Raw genomic sequence first — 18733 nt, forward strand, 5'->3', positions numbered from 1 at the left:
AACATCACATTGTATAGATATTACAAAATGTATATTGTAGTGTAATACATCCATAAGAGAAAATTGAATTGTATAAAAATAATTCTTGCTAAAAAAACTGATCAAAAATAAAATAACTCAAGGATTTATACTAATTCTATTAAATATATTAAATCAATTTTTGTACTGTTGTGAATTGATATATACAACATCTTATTAGAATTTTTAATAAATTTGTGTAATACAAGTGAGATGTAACACAAGATATTTTTCTTTGTTCAACTATGATATTAACTTTAATAATTATTAATTTGGAATAAAACAATAATTGTACATATTGCTATTGGACATTTAATAAAATTAATATTCTATAATAACAAAATGTTTTCTTTATAAGTACTTTACTATCATAAGATATAAGTATATTAATGACACACTCAATATGCTAATATAAACTATTTTACTATAAAAGAATCAAAATAAGATAAAAATATATTATGTAATAATTTTTAAAACAACTTCCATTTTGCAAATTTTACCATCAGATTATAATTTAAATATATATTACAAATATAATTTGATATTCTATTTAATAATATCCATAAGTTTAATAAATGTAAAATATTTATAAAGTCAAATATTTTTAGCATTTATATTAAGATGTGGAACATTATTTTCACATTCATATTGATTCCTTAATTATTAGGAACTTTATATCTCAAGAGAATAGTTACGTAATATCATGATTTTGTGTCTACAGAAGAAAATAATATAATTTATAAAAATTACAATTACATAAATAAAGTTTTAAGATATATATTTAAAAATTATGAAGGAAATTCCAGCTGTATGTTATAATGGAATACTAGAGGTGTTTATCATTTATTTATAATTATTGTTATCGATAAATTAAAACTACGGAAATGTCGTTGATATGATCACAGATATGATCACTAATTCTAGGAATACAGATTTTATATAAAATGGTGATATAATTAATAATAATATTGGAGATTGTAAAATTTATGGGTATTATTTACATATTCTTTTTTCTTTCTTAAATATACATATTTAAACTAAATGTATAACTAACATTTTAAATACCATAAATAATGAAACATTCATGCTATATATAAAATATTTTAAATCTAAGATATTTGAATATGCATATTACTTAAAGACACATCCAAAAGATTTAGCATCTGATACAGCTGTAATTCATTAGTATTTAATTAAGTATTATTTTCGCATAAAAATTGTTCATATTCTAATGTGCGTAAATTGTAGAAAATGGGTACATCTACTTAATTATTGAAATATTGTATGTAAGACACAGTAGAAATGTACTCTGAAAAAGAAATAACTTAATTTTTCATTTTATATACATTTATTTTTACATTATGATAATTTTTATACGAATATATGTATATATGTACATTCATGCCCATTTTCTTATACATGCACTCGATCTATTAAGGCACTGGATACTGATATATCTAATAACATACAACTTTGAAATTTTTATCTGCCAAAGCTTATGAAAATGTAAAATCTGTATTATATATAATTATAAAAGTTAATGTAATTTGAAAACACATTCATATATGTAAAAATATACATTAATGAGCACTTCAGATATTAAATATATTTTCAAAATGGAAAATAATCTTAATTCTTATATGTATATATAAGAAATGGATTATTATTAATTTATCTAGTGTTTGTTATTCTAGTCAAAAAAGTGAATAAAATTATTAGAATTGTAATATGCACATTTTTATGGATGATCAAGAAATATTAAGTATTATATGAAAAGGTATAAAATCTTATTTATGAAGTATGATTATTAATAAAATTTGATAAAAGTTAGAAAGATATATTCACCTTTTAATGAAGGTTTAAAAAGCAGTACTTTTATCTAAAAATGCATAAAATTGCTAAAAGTGGATTGCAATTAGGAAAGTCTGCATCTGTTTCTATGCGCAGAAGGCACTGGCTGTAATCCTTGTCGCTTATTTCTTCCTTCGTCTTGCAATGAAGCTTGTAATGCTCTAGCCAAAGCTTCATCTTCGCTCATGGTGCCTTGAAGATTTTGGAATACAATAGAATTATTGTGATTGTCGTTCTGAGAGACCATAGAGTGCTTATTCAGAGCACTCAATCTTTTAAGTTTAACTGCCTCTTCTTTGCCAATACATGCATGATCACTGGGATGTCTATGCTTCAAACAAAAATTATTGCCACAGTCATTGCATTTAACCTGCACTATTTCTTTTACTTTGCATCCTTTTGATGAACACTTGTTAGAAAATATTTTTCTACGATTTTTTCTAATATCTGACTGACAATCACTGTCTATATGTATGCTCACAGCCAAATCTGGAGGATCTCCTCGTTTCTGTGGTATTGGTGTATTACACAATGGGCACACTGGCACCTGTATATCTTTTTTATACGCACTAGGGCAGGAATGATTTATATATGATATATGATCTGTGCAAAATATAGACTCACAAGCATCACATTTTAGAGGTAAAAAATCTAAACGATTGCAAGTTTGCTCTGAGCAATGTTCTCCTAAATTTGGAAACTCCATATTTTGGAATGTAGAAAATCTATCTATAAAATAGATTTTATAATTCTTATTTGACAATATAAATAAAAATTACAGTTAGCTTAAGCAGCAATAATAAAATACATACCTTTTGCAAAATTATATTGCACAAACTTTATTACAGAAAAAGCCAAATATGTATAATTTAAACTATTCACTTGTTAATATAACGTAAAATAGTTTTAATAAGTTGAAAATATAAATGACTAATTATGAATCAGATACTTTGTTACACAAGAACAATACATATAAGTAGCTGTTCGTATAGTATAGCTCATGAGTTTCCTACTCGAAATTTATACCACAATCCATTTTTGTACAACTTGCAATTTTGAATGTGTCCAATACTTCCATCGTAATCTTGACTTGATAATGATCAAGTATAATCATACATATATTAAATTTACACGTCATTGGTATTATAATATACAGTCGCGTAGCAGTGGTTTTAAAATCCTATTTCCATGAGGATGTATTTGCGGAGTAAACATATTTCTATTGAGGTTACGATGCGTTCAAGAACGAGTAATTTACAATGAATGACAAACAGAATAGGGGAGTCTCCATATTTTTTTCTAAAGTATAATGATTGGTTGATCCTAATCTAATTCTTTTTGATTGAGACATTTTGTTCACCACCTTTCGCTAATAATAGTATGTGACTTCAGCGACAAATACGGAAAAAATGTGAATTACACGCACAATCAGAAACATTGTTCCCACTATGTATTTATTGCATCAGAGCGTGAGTTTGTTAGATTATATCCTTTTCACGCTTAATTTAAAAATCGAATTAATGTGCGATAGAAATTTTTGTATGTAAAAATAATAATACATCTTACAAAAACAAAAAAAAAACAATATACCATATTATAATTCTTTGAAAATTGATTGAAGTGTTTGTTAACTGTACAAACTTTATATTTTTTGTTTCTAGTTAAACTTATACAAATAGCCATATTTAAGCTGCCAATAATTCAATATTACTTGCGATGAAATAATAATAAAAATGACATATAAAATATAACATATAAAATATAATGGCAAGAACAGTAAAAAAAAGATCGCAGATGCTCATTTTGAATTTTAAATGTGGTTATAATGTTGAACATAAGTAGAATAGAAAATACGGTTTTTTTGAATTTTTGAAAAAGTTTTATTTTTATGTATAAACTATTTAAAAAAAAAAACCATTCTTTGGCACATTTTTTCCAAGAAAATAAAGCTTTCATAAAAATTCGGGAAGTTATCTTCTAACTTAAATCCATCTTTAAAATGAAAGCTTGTTTATCAAAATTGATCAAGAATTACTCCTGTAGTCATTATTGGCGTAAACCATTATAAAACCGGGGATGATGAACTATTATAAAGTCTTAAAAGTTTGAATTTGAAATTTCATTAAAATATTAATAGAAATTGTTAAGATTATTTCTTTAACTTATAGTTCTATTATTTTATAGTAATTCTATATGAATTAATACAGTTGTAAGTACATATAATTGTAAGAAATGTATTTTATGATATGATTACAGAATTTAACAATAATTACTGTATCTCTTGCTCCTTCTGGATAGTAATAAAATAATACATATTTAGTATCGAGTATTTATGTCAATCTTAAAACATATTCATAGAAGTATGTAATGCATAAATACATTACAATTGCAGTAAAAATAAGTTTACAATAATAAAATTAAATGTATAATACTATTATTTCTTTATCCAAATATTAACCATTTGCAAATTTGATATTAGACAAATTCTATCAAAATTTTTGTAACACTTTTACTATTACTTAATATAATAACAAACATTTATGTATAATTAGACAACAATTACATACATCAAAATTTCATTTTTGCGAAATTTCCAAAACATGAAGAATAACGTGATCTACGGTTTTAGTTGTTAATAGTGACTTTACCGTTTCATCCTCAATAACGACTGTAAATAAAAGTTTTACGTTCGCTCTTAACCTTTCGTTGAAAAGTAAAGAACTATCTGATGTTAGAGGTTCATGACCACAACGTCTAATCACGGCCTCTAAAATATCTTGAATAGGAGCGTTAGGCCAACCAAATAACTATAAAATCATGAAATAGTATTACATTTTAGGTTACTTCATTACATTTTATTATAATTATTTTACAATACCTGTAAAGTTTCTTCGTCGATAAGTATCCTTAAAAGATCTGCAATTGCTTTTAACAATTCGTCTGTAGAAAGTACTTTAGATTCTCCTGCTTTTGTTTTTTCTGCAGCAATAGAAGCGATATTGAATAATTGTGTTTGTAAATGCTTTCTTTCGACTTCATCCATTACATCCTCCAAAAGTTCTCGATGTTTAGCTCGGACATGTCTCATTAAACAATCTTGTCTTATAAAAACACGATTACATTCAACGCATGATTGTGGTGGTTCACGTCTATGAGTATTGAGATGGGCTTGTAATGAAGATTTTGCAGAAAAGGCCTTTGAGCATTTATCACATTTAAATGCTAAAAAATCGTTATAATTGAAACAGTATATTATTTATAAAATTTAAATGAATAGAATTTTTTTTCTTACGTTTGATGCCTGTATGCAATAATGTATGCTTTGCTAAATCTTCTCTTCGGGTAAAACCTTTCTCACATATTTCACATGTAAATGGTGTTGCACCTTCATGTACAAATTTTTTGTGTACATTCAATCGAGCTTTTCTATTAAATGCTTTACCACAAATATCACAATAAAATCCATTTTCACCAGTATGATGAAAAACATGTGCTCTTAATTGTGCTGCTTGAATAAATGATTTTCCACAATACTGGCAAACATGAGGTTTTTCTCCAGTGTGCGTTCTTTGATGACGATTTAATGTTTCACGAGCCGCAAATTTTCTTTGACACTATAGAAAATATGATAATAAATTTCATGAATATATAAATTAAATACATTTGTAAATGTACACATATACAAATTAAATAGATTAAAAATTACCTATTAAAAATTATTATAGTGAGTTATTTTAAGAAATATTACCTCAATTTATCCAGCTTGTAATGTTTGCTTGTTGAAACAATTAGAAAAGTAAATGAGCAGTAATTCATATTATATATGTGTTAAAAATAAGTAATTTTGTACATTTAAACCCTAGTTAAGAATAAAGAAAATGTTTTTATGAACAAAGATGACCTTAAAAAAAAGTACTTACATATTTGCATTCAAATGGCTTCTCTCCTGTGTGTACACGACGGTGCTTTTTTAGTGCAAGAGAAGACAGAAATGTCTTCGGACATAAATCACATTGTACTGGTCTTTCTCCAGTGTGTAATCGTTCATGTATTATTAATTGTTGAGTAGTAAAGAATTCCTTAGAACAATATTTACATGGTTTTTTCTGTCTTTGAGGTGCTCCAGCATGTGTACGCAAATGTTCACGTAGATTATCTTTTCGTGTAAAAACTTTTTGACAAACCTATGAATAAGGAAAAAGATATTATTATATTAATTAAAAATTTTTACTTTATCACGTCAAAACACGCAAGTTGCTTATTAAATCATATTATATTATTATACGTATATACTCACTTGACAATCAAAAGTTTTACGTATATCTCCATGACAACCAGATTGCATTTTATGACGTTTTAAATGATAATTACGCGAAAAATACGTATCACAGGTATCACATCTAGAAATTAAAAAAATAAAAATATTTCGTTATAGTTATTAAATTTATATATACTTACTTGAATATGTTACGATTGACATGTGTAGTATAACGATGTTTATTTAATGATTTTTTATCACGAAAGGTTGATCCACAATCACTACAGGTATAAGATTCACACTTCCAATGTATGACTATTTTATGTCTTTCTAAAGAGGAATTTTTTTTAAATGATAGGTCACATTCTAAACATTTAAATTCACCACCACTATGTGCTGTTTTTAAATCTTCAGCACAGCAGTGGCATTGTGTATCTGGTACAGGTTTGATCGTTGGCTTTTCATTGTTATTTTTTTGTGCTTTAGTATCTAAAATCATATTTATATAATCATGTATTAGAATATAATTGATATGATAAATCAATTACTATTATCAAAAAAGTATTATATAAATAATTATCATATCAATAATTAATATGTACCTTCAATATTTGTGTCATTGAATTCGTAATCTGGATCATCAACATCATCTTCATCCTCAGAATCATAGTTATCTAAATTTCCTAATTCCAATATATTTGTAGAATCATCTTCTTCTCTGCAGACATCTAAATGTTCCTTTAGCATCTAAACAGAAATATTAATCATGGATAATAATTAGAAAATTGTATTGAAATACTTTTACTACAAAATATATTATATTCACGAATTAAATGAATAACAAATAATATAGAAATAAAATTATAACTTACATCTTCTGATTGAAAAATGCGATGACATGTTACACATTCATAATCTGTTATAATTTGTATAATTTGGCTACTTTGAGAAATAGCTGCGAGCAAAACAGAAATATAACATAATGAAATAGAAAGTAAAACAAAAAAATAAATGTTAGAAAATAGGATCAGAATAATAACATAAGAATAATAATAATAACAAAATAATAACATAAGAAGGATTAATAAAAAGTAGTATTTTAATAATAATATCACAAAAAAAAATATAAATAATATAAAGAAATATAAATAATAAAATATTCAAGAAATCAATGATTATATATTTGTAATATATACAAATATACCTGTTACATTGCCAGATACATCCTCAGTAGTTATTACAACTTCTTTCTCTGAGCCATCTGTATCTGCAATAAATAGTTTTAATTTAATAAAAAATTTTACAAAATTGCAAATTAATGATATAATTAGGATATAATAATTACCAAGCAGGATTTGAGAAGTTTCATCATTCAGTATTATTTCTTCCTCAACTTTTACAATTTCTGAAATAGAAGTTAATCGCCAGAATGTAATAATACTACATAAAGTAGTATAACATTATGATCTTGCCTACAGGTACAAATAAACAATAATATGTACATACCTATGATTTCCTCCATTATCTTCAGTGCTACAAATCAAATCCAAAATAAAAATTATAATTTTAATTGTTCCTGTATTATTATAAATCTATTTGTCTACATATTATAGAAAAAGACGATATATTTTTAATTATATATTAAGAAACTATTATTAAAAAGAGTGTTACTTGTAGCAAAACTTGTTTCTTATAAATGAAAACAAAATTTTGTTATCACTGTAATATTTACTTGTTCCTATTTGCGCCTGAAGCAACAATTCCCTTAAACCTCAAAGCACAACAAAATGGCCTATATAAAGGGGCACACCTTTCGTTCCAGATCGAAGATATATGATTCTTCTTTTTTGGTATTAAAATAATATAAAGAAAATTAAATATATAAATATAATTAAATATTTAATACACTATATTTTTATGTTTAAAAGAAAATAAAATCTTACGCATAAATTCTATTATTCTACTCAATTGTGTATCACAAATTACACATATACACAACTCACGCATGCGTATGAAGTTACACGATTGGAATTGTTCTATTGATATCTTTTTACATGAAATGAAGTATCACTTGTGCAATTTTCTTCACAAAATTTAGTCATTTTTCATCTTATTAATAAATATTGGAAACGTAATGATGAACTTAATTAGCGCCTACCAACATTCTACAATGTTCCGAACGCATAACGGGAAAGCTGTCTGTGATTCTGTCTCTGAAGTCCTCAATATCGATATATATCTCTAAATTTTCATATATCGATACACGAGTGCGACATCTATAAGCAATTTTGTACTCTTTTCTTTTCTAGGAACTTTATGTCTGTTAAATTTTTTATAGGGTATTATAAACTTATAATTGAATTAAATTTAAAATGTGTATTTTTATTTGCCGATAAAAATTTTATTCGTTCTTGTTTTCATGCATATGACAATAACAAAACAATATCTATATAATAAAAAAATATTAGAATTAAATTCTTATAATATACTTATACGTCTAAAATATATAAAATGAAAACTTTTTAAAAGTCTTCCCAAAAATACACAAAACTATAGATCTCATTCTATGTAACTATATCTACTTAGTAGTATAAACATAACAATCAAAATATAAAAATATAATACTAAATATACGTATCTAGATTATTACGATCCACAAGCCATACAAGCATCACCATTTTCAAGAGAACATATAAGTATTGAATTTGCATCATTAGTGTCGTTCTCTTTAGAATCATTTTCTTCTGATTTTAATAAACTTTTATCCATTTTTTCATTCTTAATACTTGAATTGTGCGAATCATCTTTAGAATTTTTATTCGCCTTATTTAATTTGGTTTTATCAACGGTAAATTGAAGCGCATTTGCAGCTGGTTTTGTACGCAAATAATACATACCAGTTTTTAATCCCTATAAATAAAATAAGTCGTATAATATTCTAACCACATATATAGATATATTTTTTGTACACTTACAATTTTCCAGCCATAAAAATGCATGGATGTAAGTTTCTCTACTGTTGGTTTAGCCATATAAACATTTAGAGATTGTGATTGATCAATAAATGCACCACGATCTGCTGCCATTTTGAGAATAGTTTTTTGTGATATTTCCCAAACAGTCTTATAAAGTAATTTTAAATCGTCTGGTATATCATTAATATCCTATAAAAAACGGGATAAATACATTTATTACCAAGACATGAAGAATCCTTTTCATCGAAATTTATACAAAACGATTGTAATTGTATGATCACATGAACATGTAATCGATAATAAAAAAATTAAATAAGATAAATCTGACCTGAATAGAACCATTATTTGCAATAATTTCATTTTTCATTTCATCATTCCAAAGATTTCTTTCAATAAGATCTTTCAATAAATGAGGATTGACAATTTGATATTCTCCAGATAAAACACGCCTTGAGTAAATATTATTTGTATATGGCTCTATTGATTCATTATTGCCAAGAATTTGTGCTGTAGATGCAGTTGGCATTGGTGCCATTAATAAAGAATTTCTTACACCGTATTTTGCAATTTTTTCTTTCAATACTTTCCAATCCCACAACTCTGTTGGTGTAACATCCCACATATCATATTGTAGAATCTAAATATATTAGTATATTTCAAATTTTTTATCAGAATAAATGATCTCTTTTTGATAATATAAATTATAAAAGTGAAAGCTTACTCCTTTGCTAACAGGACTTCCTTCGTATGTATCATAATAGCCTTTCTCTTGAGCAATTTCACAGCTAGCTTCTAATGCACCATAATATATTGTTTCAAAAATTTGAATGTTAAGTTTTTGAGCCTCTTCACTTTCAAATGGAAAGCGCATTAACAGGAAGGCATCTGCTAAACCTTGTACTCCAATACCTAATAAATAAAACAATATTATATAAAACATTATATAAAAATCGATCATATAAATAATACTTGAACAAAATCTTACCAATAGGTCTATGTTTTAAATTAGAGACTTTTGCCTCTGGAAGAGGGTAATCATTAACATCAATAATTTTATCCAAATTACGAACCACAACTTTAGTTATTTCTTTTAGTTTTTCAAAATTATAAGTTTTTGTACTTTTTTCAACAAACATATTTACAGCAATTGACGCTAAATTACATACAGCAATTTCATCAGGGCTTGAATACTGAATAATTTCTGTGCACAAATTGCTGCTCTTAATCGTTCCAATATTTTGTTGATTCGATTTACGATTACAATGATCTTTATAAAGCATGTATGGTGTTCCAGTTTCAACTTGGGATTTAAGTATAGCAGTCCATAAATCTCTTGCATTAATTTGACGTTTATAGCATTTTTGTTCTTCATACCTTTAGTAATATTTTTTATTTTCACTTTCATATATTTTTAATTTATCCAAGTTATCCATTAATACAATTTAGTTACCTAGTATATAAATCATTAAATTCTTCTCCCCAAACATCTGCTAAACCAGGACATTCATGTGGACACATTAAACTCCAAACATCATCATCCAAAACACGTTTCATAAACAGATCTGGGATCCATAAAGCATAAAATAATTCTCTTGCCCTAAGCTCTCCTTTTCCTATTAGTTGAACAAAATTTCGTTGAAAAGTATTTTTATTCCTTTTTATACTTTACTAATTTTAAAATGATATTAAACCATTACCAGTATTTTTCTTGAGATCTAGGAATTCAAATATATCTGCATGCCATGGTTCTATATATATAGCAAATGCTCCTGGTCTTTTATTTCCACCTTGATCAACATAGCGGGCCATATCATTATATACTTTAAGCATAGGAATCAATCCACTTGCTTCACCACAGTTACCAGCTATAGGTGTACCTTTTGCCCTAATGCAATGTACACTTAATCCTACACCACCAGCCCATTTACTGATTAAAGCACATTTTTTTAAAGTTTCATAAATTCCTTCAATACTGTCTTCGCTCATGGTTAAAAGAAAACAACTGAAAAAATAAATATACTTAATAAAGAAATAAAAATTATATTGAATATATATTAAAGTATTGTTTATATATATATATATATATATATATATATATATATATATATATATATATATATATACACATATGTATATATATATATATATATATATATATATATATATATATATATATATATATATATATATATATATATATATATATATATATATATATATATATATATATATATATATATATATATATATATATATATATATATATATATATATATATATATATATATATATATATATATATATATATATATATATATATATATATATATATGTATACCTGCACAATTGTTGTTTTATAGAGCATGCAGCAAACAAAGTTGGAGAAGCATGTGTAAAATAGCGTTCTGATAAATAATTATATGTTTCAATAACTTTCTCAATATCTTCTTCATGAATTCCAACAGCTACTCTCATTAACATATGTTGTGGTCTCTCTACAACTTTGCCATTAGTTCTCATTAAGTAACTCCTTTCTAAAGTTTTAAATCCAAAATAATTATAATTAAAATCTCTTTCATAAATAATTGCAGAATTTAGCTTGCTTGCATGTTTCTTTATGATATTATAAGACTTTTCACTGATAATAGGTTTGGACTCCTTAGTATATAGATCTACTACATTTCGCAAATCTTCTATTACATCTAAAATCAAAAATTGTGATATAATCTAATAATTACGTTAATGTAAATATAAAATATAAGATAAATAGAAATAAGAACTATAATTATACCACTGAAAGCCTTCTTTGTTTCTTTATGAAGATTAGATATTGCAATTCTAGCAGCTAAAATAGCATAATCAGGATGTTGAGTAGTCATAGTTGCGCAAATTTCAGCTGCAAGGTTGTCTAGTTCAACAGTAGTAACACCAGAGTATAAGCCACGGATTACACGAAATGTTATCGCAGACTATAAAATATAAACATATTACAAATTACAAGTTCTTTTTGTAATATACGATTTTTTTACATATACATTATATATTTAATTATATATATTGTATATATATTTATTTATATTTATATATAAAAAACTATATATGATTAGTTAAAAAAGATAAAAGAAATTAATTTGAAAAAGACAAGTGTATTAAAAACTTTAAGTTTTTTTAAATTATAATATAGAAGTTTAATTTTGTAAAAGAACAATCTTATCATTTACTTTACTTACAGGATCAACATAATTCATATTTAAACCATAACATAATTTTTGTATTCTATATGTGATTTTATCAAAACAAACATCTTCTTGTCGCCCATCTAATAACAATAAAAGACTCCTTAGTATAACGGACATATTAAAACTTGAATTAAATGAACTTAAATCTAAATAATATGAACTTACCGCGTTTCAGTACATACATCTTAGTCATTTTGGTAATTTTTATTATTATTTTAATATATTTTCTTAATTTTATTAATACTTTTCTATATTATTTATCCTTCTTTGTTTTGAAGAGTTTTGGCGTGAAACGGAAATGAAATTTTAACCGGAAATACATAGAATAATGAATATTTTTAATGTTACATCACTTATTTAAGGTTGATATATATGTTTCTCTAGAAATTCATAAATGTACCAAAGGTTTTATATTAAAAAATGAACGACTTCATTAACTATTTATTAAATATTAACTGAAAACTATGAAACTTTCATCTTTGTAATACATTGAAATTTGTAAAAAAAACAAATTTTTAGTTACCTTGTAATTATTTTTAAAACGTCCGATTACTTGAGAAAATTCGAATACGAGTCGTTAACTGCACGTAGATACTTAGTGACTATTGGCCACATAGGAACTAATCGCAAAATATATCTGACATTCAGAATGTTATATGATATGCCGATCAGTTTTGTTTATACGTTGAATATTTTTTCTGATATTAATTTAATGCAACGGAATAAACAGTATTTATAACCTGTTCTGAAGATGTTTAAGAGTTCGATCAACTTCCATTAAACAGCAATTTAATAAACAATCAAACTTTTCTTTGTATGTTGTATTTAATCTATATTTTTATAATAACAATAATTATTCAAAAATTGTATGCATAGTATGGAACATTTATAGATTTTATATTATACATTTTCATTTTATATATACAATTTTGATTAATAAACTATGTATACAAACTGTTATTAATATCACGATAATATAGATTAATAACGACGTCTAGTTAAAAGATGATCGAGTTAATCGAACTTGGTCTAAGTAGCCTTAAGACGCGATGTTTAATAAATACTCAATATTAAGATATTAATATTTACATTAATTAATACTTTAGGTATACAAATTTATGAAAATATTATTTTTCTTATCCCATTACATTTTATATCTAATATAATATTTTGTTCATATTTTTATATATAAGTCCAAAAATGATTATATATGTTCAAATATATTAACAGATTAATAAATTTGTATGTGATTTGATATATATATATATATATATATATATATATATATATATGTGTATGTTTGTATGCGTGGGTGTATGTAACAAAAGTGACGTATAGATCACGTATTGCTAATTTTGCTGTAGTTCTTTGTATCATGCCGTATGTTTGAACTTTTGTGAAACGTGGGCTATAAAGAAATTGAAAATATTATTTAATAATGACTGTAGAAAAAGACGAATGTATTGAATTATTTCAACAAATTGGTCTAAGTGAACAAAAAGCAAAAGAAACATTAAAAAATGCACAAGTTTCAAAAAATCTTAAGCTTGCTATTACAGAGGTTAGTATATTCAAAATTAAAATATATTCTTAAACATAATTTTTAACATAAAATTGATATCAAACTTTTATTGTATAAATGAATATTTCTTCTACTTTTGTATATGTAGGATATTATTTTAATATCTTTAAAAAATTTACAATTATCATATCAGAAACTTGTATATATATTTCGTTATCTTACAGGCAAGAAAATATGTTGATATTACACCAGAGATAGGCATACTCCTGTATCATCTTTCTTCAAAAATAAAAGCTCAGATTGTAAACGAAATATCATTCTTATCCAAATTTATAGCTGAAAAGAAATTGGATACAGTTCAAAGATTAGATGCTGCATTGAATTACATTCTTAGTAATTTGCACGAAGAAATCAATATTTCAACTTTTGAAGAAGCTTGTGGAATAGGAATTGTGATTTTACCAGAACAAATTGAAGAGGAGGTTGAAAAACTTATAAACATCCATAAAAAAGAAATTCTGGAAAAAAGGTTATTAAATCACTTGAGTAACATAATTATTATATACATAATAATTATTGTAATATATAATAACAATATAGTAATTTTTTATTATCAATCTATTTAATTACATAGATACCGATTTAATCCTGGTCCATTAATGCAACAAGTACGTAATATATTAAAATGGGCAGATGGAAAAGCAATAAAAAATGAATTTGACATTCAAATTTTAAATTTATTAGGACCCAAGCTCAATAGTGATTTTGAATCAGTGCCAAAGCAAACACAGCAAAATAAAGTAAAGAAAGCAGGAAAAGAAGGTATCTTAAAAATTACTATTACTTAAAATTTTATTGAAACAAATGATAAGAAAATGATAATATTTTCTATTTCTTCAGAACAACAAAAAGATATTTCATTGACGAATGAAAGTACATCAGCATTAACGATAACAGAACTTATGAAAACAAAAGTCCATTTTCATAAACCTGGAGAAAATTATAAAACTGAGGGATATATTGTAACATCGAATACACATAAGTTATTGCAAGAGCATTTAAGAATAACTGATGGTAAAGTAAGAACAAGATTTCCACCAGAACCAAATGGAATTCTACATATTGGTCATGCAAAAGCCATTAATATTAATTTTGGGTATATATATATATATTTATATATCTATTTTTTTATATATCTTGTATGTATTTTGCATATAAAGATTATGATAAAATAAAAGATTTTTATTAGGTATGCTGCTGTGCATGATGGATTATGTTATTTACGTTATGATGATACAAATCCTGAGAAAGAGGAAGAAAAATTTTTTACTGGAATTCGTGAAATGGTAGAATGGCTTGGTTATAAGCCAGCAAAAATTACACATTCTTCTGATTATTTTATGCAATTATATAATTGGGCTGTAAAACTTATAAAGAAAGGATTTGCATATGTTTGTCATCAATCAAATAAAGACATAAGAGGTTTTAATCCACCACCAAGTCCATGGCGCGATCGTCCAATCGAAGAAAATCTGCAACTATTTGAAGTAAGAAAAATAGTTAATTATTTTTTAAATATTTACTATAATTTTTTCTTGTGATAAATTTTTAATAGGATATGAAAGATGGATTATTTGAAGAAGGTGAGGCAACATTACGTATGAAAGTTACTTTGGAAGAAGGCAAGCAAGATCCAGTAGCATATAGAATTAAATATTTACCACATCATAGAACTGGAGATCAGTGGTGTATTTATCCTACTTATGATTTTACACATTGTTTGTGTGATAGTATAGAAAATATAACACATTCCCTTTGTACAAAAGAGTTTCAATCACGTAGATCATCTTACTATTGGCTTTGTAATGCATTAGACATATACTGTCCTGTTCAATGGGAATATGGTAGATTAAATGTGAACTATACTGTTGTTTCTAAAAGAAAAATTAGTAAACTAATTGACGAAGGAATTGTTTGTGATTGGGATGATCCAAGGTATATATAAATAATCAAATATAAATAACTTTATATTATATTACTAAAATTATAAAGATAAACTTCTTTCCAGATTATTTACATTAACAGCGTTACGTAGACGTGGATTTCCAGCTGAAGCCATAAATAATTTTTGTGCCCAAATGGGTATAACTGGAGCACAAGCAGTTATTGATCCAGCAATTTTGGAAGCTTCAGTTAGAGATATTTTGAATATTACTGCTGTAAGACATATGGTTGTATTAGATCCTATTAAAGTGACTATTAACAATTTTCCTCATAGTCAGGTACTAAAAGTTTTAGTACCAAATTTTCCTAATGCACCTGAAAGAGGGTATCATGAAATAACTTTTGATAAAGTTTTATACATCGAAGCATCTGATTTTAGAGAGGTTTGTAATCAAAATGTTTATATTCCTATATTCCTATATTCATAATAATAATATACATATGTAGATAAATGCATATTAATTTAATATATTATTAATAATAGGTAGATGAAAAAAGTTTTCGACGTTTAACGCCAAAACAATCAGTCGGTCTAAAATATGTAGGGGTGGTTCTTACTATAGAATCTGTAGAAAAAAATGACAGTGGAAATATTACAAATATTATAGTTAAACAAGAGCCTGTTTCAGAGACAAATAAGCCTAAGGCATTTATACATTGGGTATCACAACCTACACTAACATCTATCAGATTATATGAACGCCTGTATGTATATGTAATAATTATATAACTTTATCTAACATTATTATTTCTCATAACATTTTTGTCTTATAATTATATATTTAGATTTAAACATAAAAATCCTGAAGATCCAAATGAAGTACCAAATGGTTTTTTGAGTGACATTAATCCAAACAGTAAAAAAGAGATCGTAGGTTATTTAGATGCTAATTTAGCAAATGTAGTAAAACCTTTCGATAAATTTCAATTTGAACGTGTAGGATTCTTTTCTGTTGATCCAGACACAAAAGATGGCAAGGTAATTTTCAAATTGATCTAACTATTTGAAAACATTAATCTTTCTATTTATATAGCCAAATAATAATTTATCTATTTAATCATATTTCTAGCTCGTTTTCAATAGAACGGTTACATTAAAAGAAGATTCTGGTAAAATTTAAATAAAATATTTGTGTAATATCAATATTGCGCTTGTTTGTACCATTATAAAATTTTAAATAAAAGTAATAATAAAAAATAGTTGAATTAATTGTTACCAAATAAAAACTGTTTATAATTATACATATTTTACCTGCTATGTATTATCTTTTTATCAGTGATGCTTTTAATAAAATAAACAAAATTAAGTTATGTATTAGTTCATAATACATGACTCATAAGTAGGAACCATGTATTTAATATTTATAAATGCATCTTCACCACCATACATTTCTAACACTTCAAGTGTTTCTTGTATTATGTCTGCAGTATTTTCGCCTCTTTGATGAGAATAATCAATTCCTTCACCAAGATTAACTACAAAAAATATTTGGATTTTTTAAATGTACAAGTATAAAGTGTAATATAAATTATATTTTATTACCATTTCTATCTTTAAGTAAATTTAAAATTGGAAGAATTTGTCTAAAATATGGAACTAAAGCTTCACCAACACCATCCGCAGAACGTACCAAATGCTGAAGTGCTCTCATTGTAGCGCACATTACTTTTGGTATCTTTGTATTTAAAGCATCTATTATAAAAATATTTAACTGAATGCAATTGGAGTTCATAGTTTATGGTATAAATTTGATTGATATATTTATGTGAAGAGAATATTTTACTTTTGATAGGAATGATCAATTGTGGAAGAACAGGTAGTATTTTTGGTCCTCCATGATCTAGCATATCGGAGATACCTTGTTCTACTACAAATTTATAAGGTTGCTCTTCTTCTGTTAAACCATCAAAGAACAAAGGTAAATAATAATGAAAATCTAGATTTAATATATCTACTTTCCAATTGATTTTCCATCCAGAACCTTCCTTTTCTAATGAAATAGGAAATATGCCTCGTTCATAAAATTTTCGAAATGCAGATGGTTTTGGGCGGCATAATTTATATAATTCACATCGTGGTGGGTCAGCAACTACTGTGTTATCCTAAAAAATGCATATACACATTTAAATTGTATGATTTGATAAGAGTTTATTATAAAGAATGATAATATTCAATGCTTTACCTGCATTGCTTGTATGGTAAAGGCAGGAACTACTCTAAATTTTCTTTTTTTGTATTTTGGTATATTTTTATAAATTTTAGTCCAAAATTCCTTTTCATTTACCATTTTAATAGAGATTTATTTAATTCAATTACATTGAATATATTTTTCAAAATATACTTTCAAAATATTAAATGTGCTTGATAGTTGGGAAAAAAAGATATTTTTTTTGAGTATATACCCAAAATTTATTTAATATGTGTGAATATAATTGGAACACAGTGTCACAACTAAGTTGTCAAATTAATGATGATGAAACAAGTTACTTAGCAACAGTAACCACTAATATTATTGAATAAACAGTCTCTTTACCTCATCATTATCAGTGATGTAAATAATAATAAAAGATGGTAGGAACTTATTTTAATAGCTAACAACATTATCTGTTGTAGAATTTTGATGAGTAAATATTGTAATATAACAGTAAATAGCAGCAAAAACAAAATGATAAAGTAATGAAACGTTAAACTGTTGCAATGGTAAAATGGTGACACAATAAAAGATTAAAGAAGTGAATTACAGTATAATACAACACTACAATTATATGCAACATTAATTAATTGTAGTTTTCACACGATAACCCCCTGAAAACTTAAGAACAATGTACTTTAATTGAATTACACGAATATAATATAATAGTATAA

General features: G+C 25.5%; 5 protein-coding genes and 1 long non-coding RNA gene across 11 annotated transcripts; 2 read left to right on the forward strand and 4 right to left on the reverse strand.

The window, feature by feature from the left end:
* Positions 1 to 14: 14 nt before the first annotated feature.
* Positions 15 to 3255, reverse strand: LOC124953025 (AN1-type zinc finger protein 2A-like). Of its 3 annotated transcripts, XR_007102090.1 has the most exons (3): positions 2682 to 3255; positions 1864 to 2598; positions 15 to 1327 (listed from the first exon to the last, which is right to left on the reverse strand). XR_007102090.1 is itself a non-coding variant. In XM_047503819.1 (2 exons), exon 2 carries the CDS (start codon positions 2573 to 2575, stop codon positions 1934 to 1936), a length of 642 nt encoding a protein of 213 aa, XP_047359775.1. In that variant the 5' UTR covers positions 2576 to 2594; positions 2682 to 3255; the 3' UTR covers positions 15 to 1933. The 3 variants fall into 3 exon arrangements, 2 of the variants coding, with proteins under 2 accessions (XP_047359775.1, XP_047359774.1); XM_047503819.1 differs by having other exon boundaries at positions 15 to 2594; XM_047503818.1 differs by having other exon boundaries at positions 15 to 2598; positions 2682 to 3254.
* Positions 2836 to 4191, forward strand: LOC124953027. Its single transcript, XR_007102096.1, has 2 exons — positions 2836 to 3408; positions 3531 to 4191. It is a non-coding gene; the product is annotated as an uncharacterized LOC124953027 (long non-coding RNA).
* On the reverse strand, positions 3748 to 8421 carry LOC124953018 (gastrula zinc finger protein XlCGF26.1). 4 transcript variants are annotated; one of them, XM_047503795.1, is made up of 13 exons: positions 8071 to 8345; positions 7860 to 7966; positions 7634 to 7660; positions 7473 to 7532; positions 7332 to 7394; positions 7000 to 7082; positions 6730 to 6874; positions 6328 to 6616; positions 6167 to 6269; positions 5790 to 6053; positions 5162 to 5483; positions 4748 to 5091; positions 3749 to 4676 (listed from the first exon to the last, which is right to left on the reverse strand). In XM_047503795.1, exons 3-13 carry the CDS (start codon positions 7647 to 7649, stop codon positions 4446 to 4448), a joined length of 1920 nt encoding a protein of 639 aa, XP_047359751.1. In that variant the 5' UTR covers positions 7650 to 7660; positions 7860 to 7966; positions 8071 to 8345; the 3' UTR covers positions 3749 to 4445. The 4 variants fall into 4 exon arrangements, with proteins under 4 accessions (XP_047359752.1, XP_047359751.1, XP_047359750.1 ...); XM_047503794.1 differs by having other exon boundaries at positions 7860 to 7969; XM_047503796.1 differs by lacking the exon at positions 7860 to 7966 and having other exon boundaries at positions 3748 to 4676; positions 8286 to 8421.
* Positions 8422 to 8488: 67 nt separating this feature from the next.
* On the reverse strand, positions 8489 to 12666 carry LOC124953016 (ribonucleoside-diphosphate reductase large subunit). Its single transcript, XM_047503791.1, has 11 exons — positions 12507 to 12666; positions 12333 to 12421; positions 11894 to 12071; positions 11441 to 11804; positions 10800 to 11104; positions 10553 to 10715; positions 10088 to 10476; positions 9824 to 10011; positions 9431 to 9739; positions 9103 to 9291; positions 8489 to 9037 (listed from the first exon to the last, which is right to left on the reverse strand). The coding sequence occupies exons 1-11, from the start codon at positions 12532 to 12534 to the stop codon at positions 8774 to 8776; spliced, it is 2466 nt and encodes an 821-aa protein (XP_047359747.1). The 5' UTR covers positions 12535 to 12666; the 3' UTR covers positions 8489 to 8773.
* A 976-nt stretch (positions 12667 to 13642) lies between these two features.
* Positions 13643 to 17132, forward strand: LOC124953017 (probable glutamine--tRNA ligase). The gene is made up of 10 exons (XM_047503792.1): positions 13643 to 13902; positions 14088 to 14392; positions 14498 to 14685; positions 14764 to 15019; positions 15113 to 15410; positions 15479 to 15858; positions 15932 to 16250; positions 16352 to 16572; positions 16654 to 16846; positions 16938 to 17132. Exons 1-10 carry the CDS (start codon positions 13780 to 13782, stop codon positions 16986 to 16988), a joined length of 2334 nt encoding a protein of 777 aa, XP_047359748.1. The 5' UTR covers positions 13643 to 13779; the 3' UTR covers positions 16989 to 17132.
* On the reverse strand, positions 14366 to 18626 carry LOC124953023 (parkin coregulated gene protein homolog). The gene is made up of 4 exons (XM_047503813.1): positions 18051 to 18626; positions 17652 to 17970; positions 17411 to 17560; positions 14366 to 17343 (listed from the first exon to the last, which is right to left on the reverse strand). Exons 1-4 carry the CDS (start codon positions 18153 to 18155, stop codon positions 17183 to 17185), a joined length of 735 nt encoding a protein of 244 aa, XP_047359769.1. The 5' UTR covers positions 18156 to 18626; the 3' UTR covers positions 14366 to 17182.
* Between the last annotated feature and the right edge of the window lie 107 nt (positions 18627 to 18733).

Source organism: Vespa velutina, chromosome 11 (genome assembly GCF_912470025.1).
Source record: "Vespa velutina chromosome 11, iVesVel2.1, whole genome shotgun sequence".
Classification (NCBI taxonomy): domain Eukaryota; kingdom Metazoa; phylum Arthropoda; class Insecta; order Hymenoptera; family Vespidae; genus Vespa; species Vespa velutina.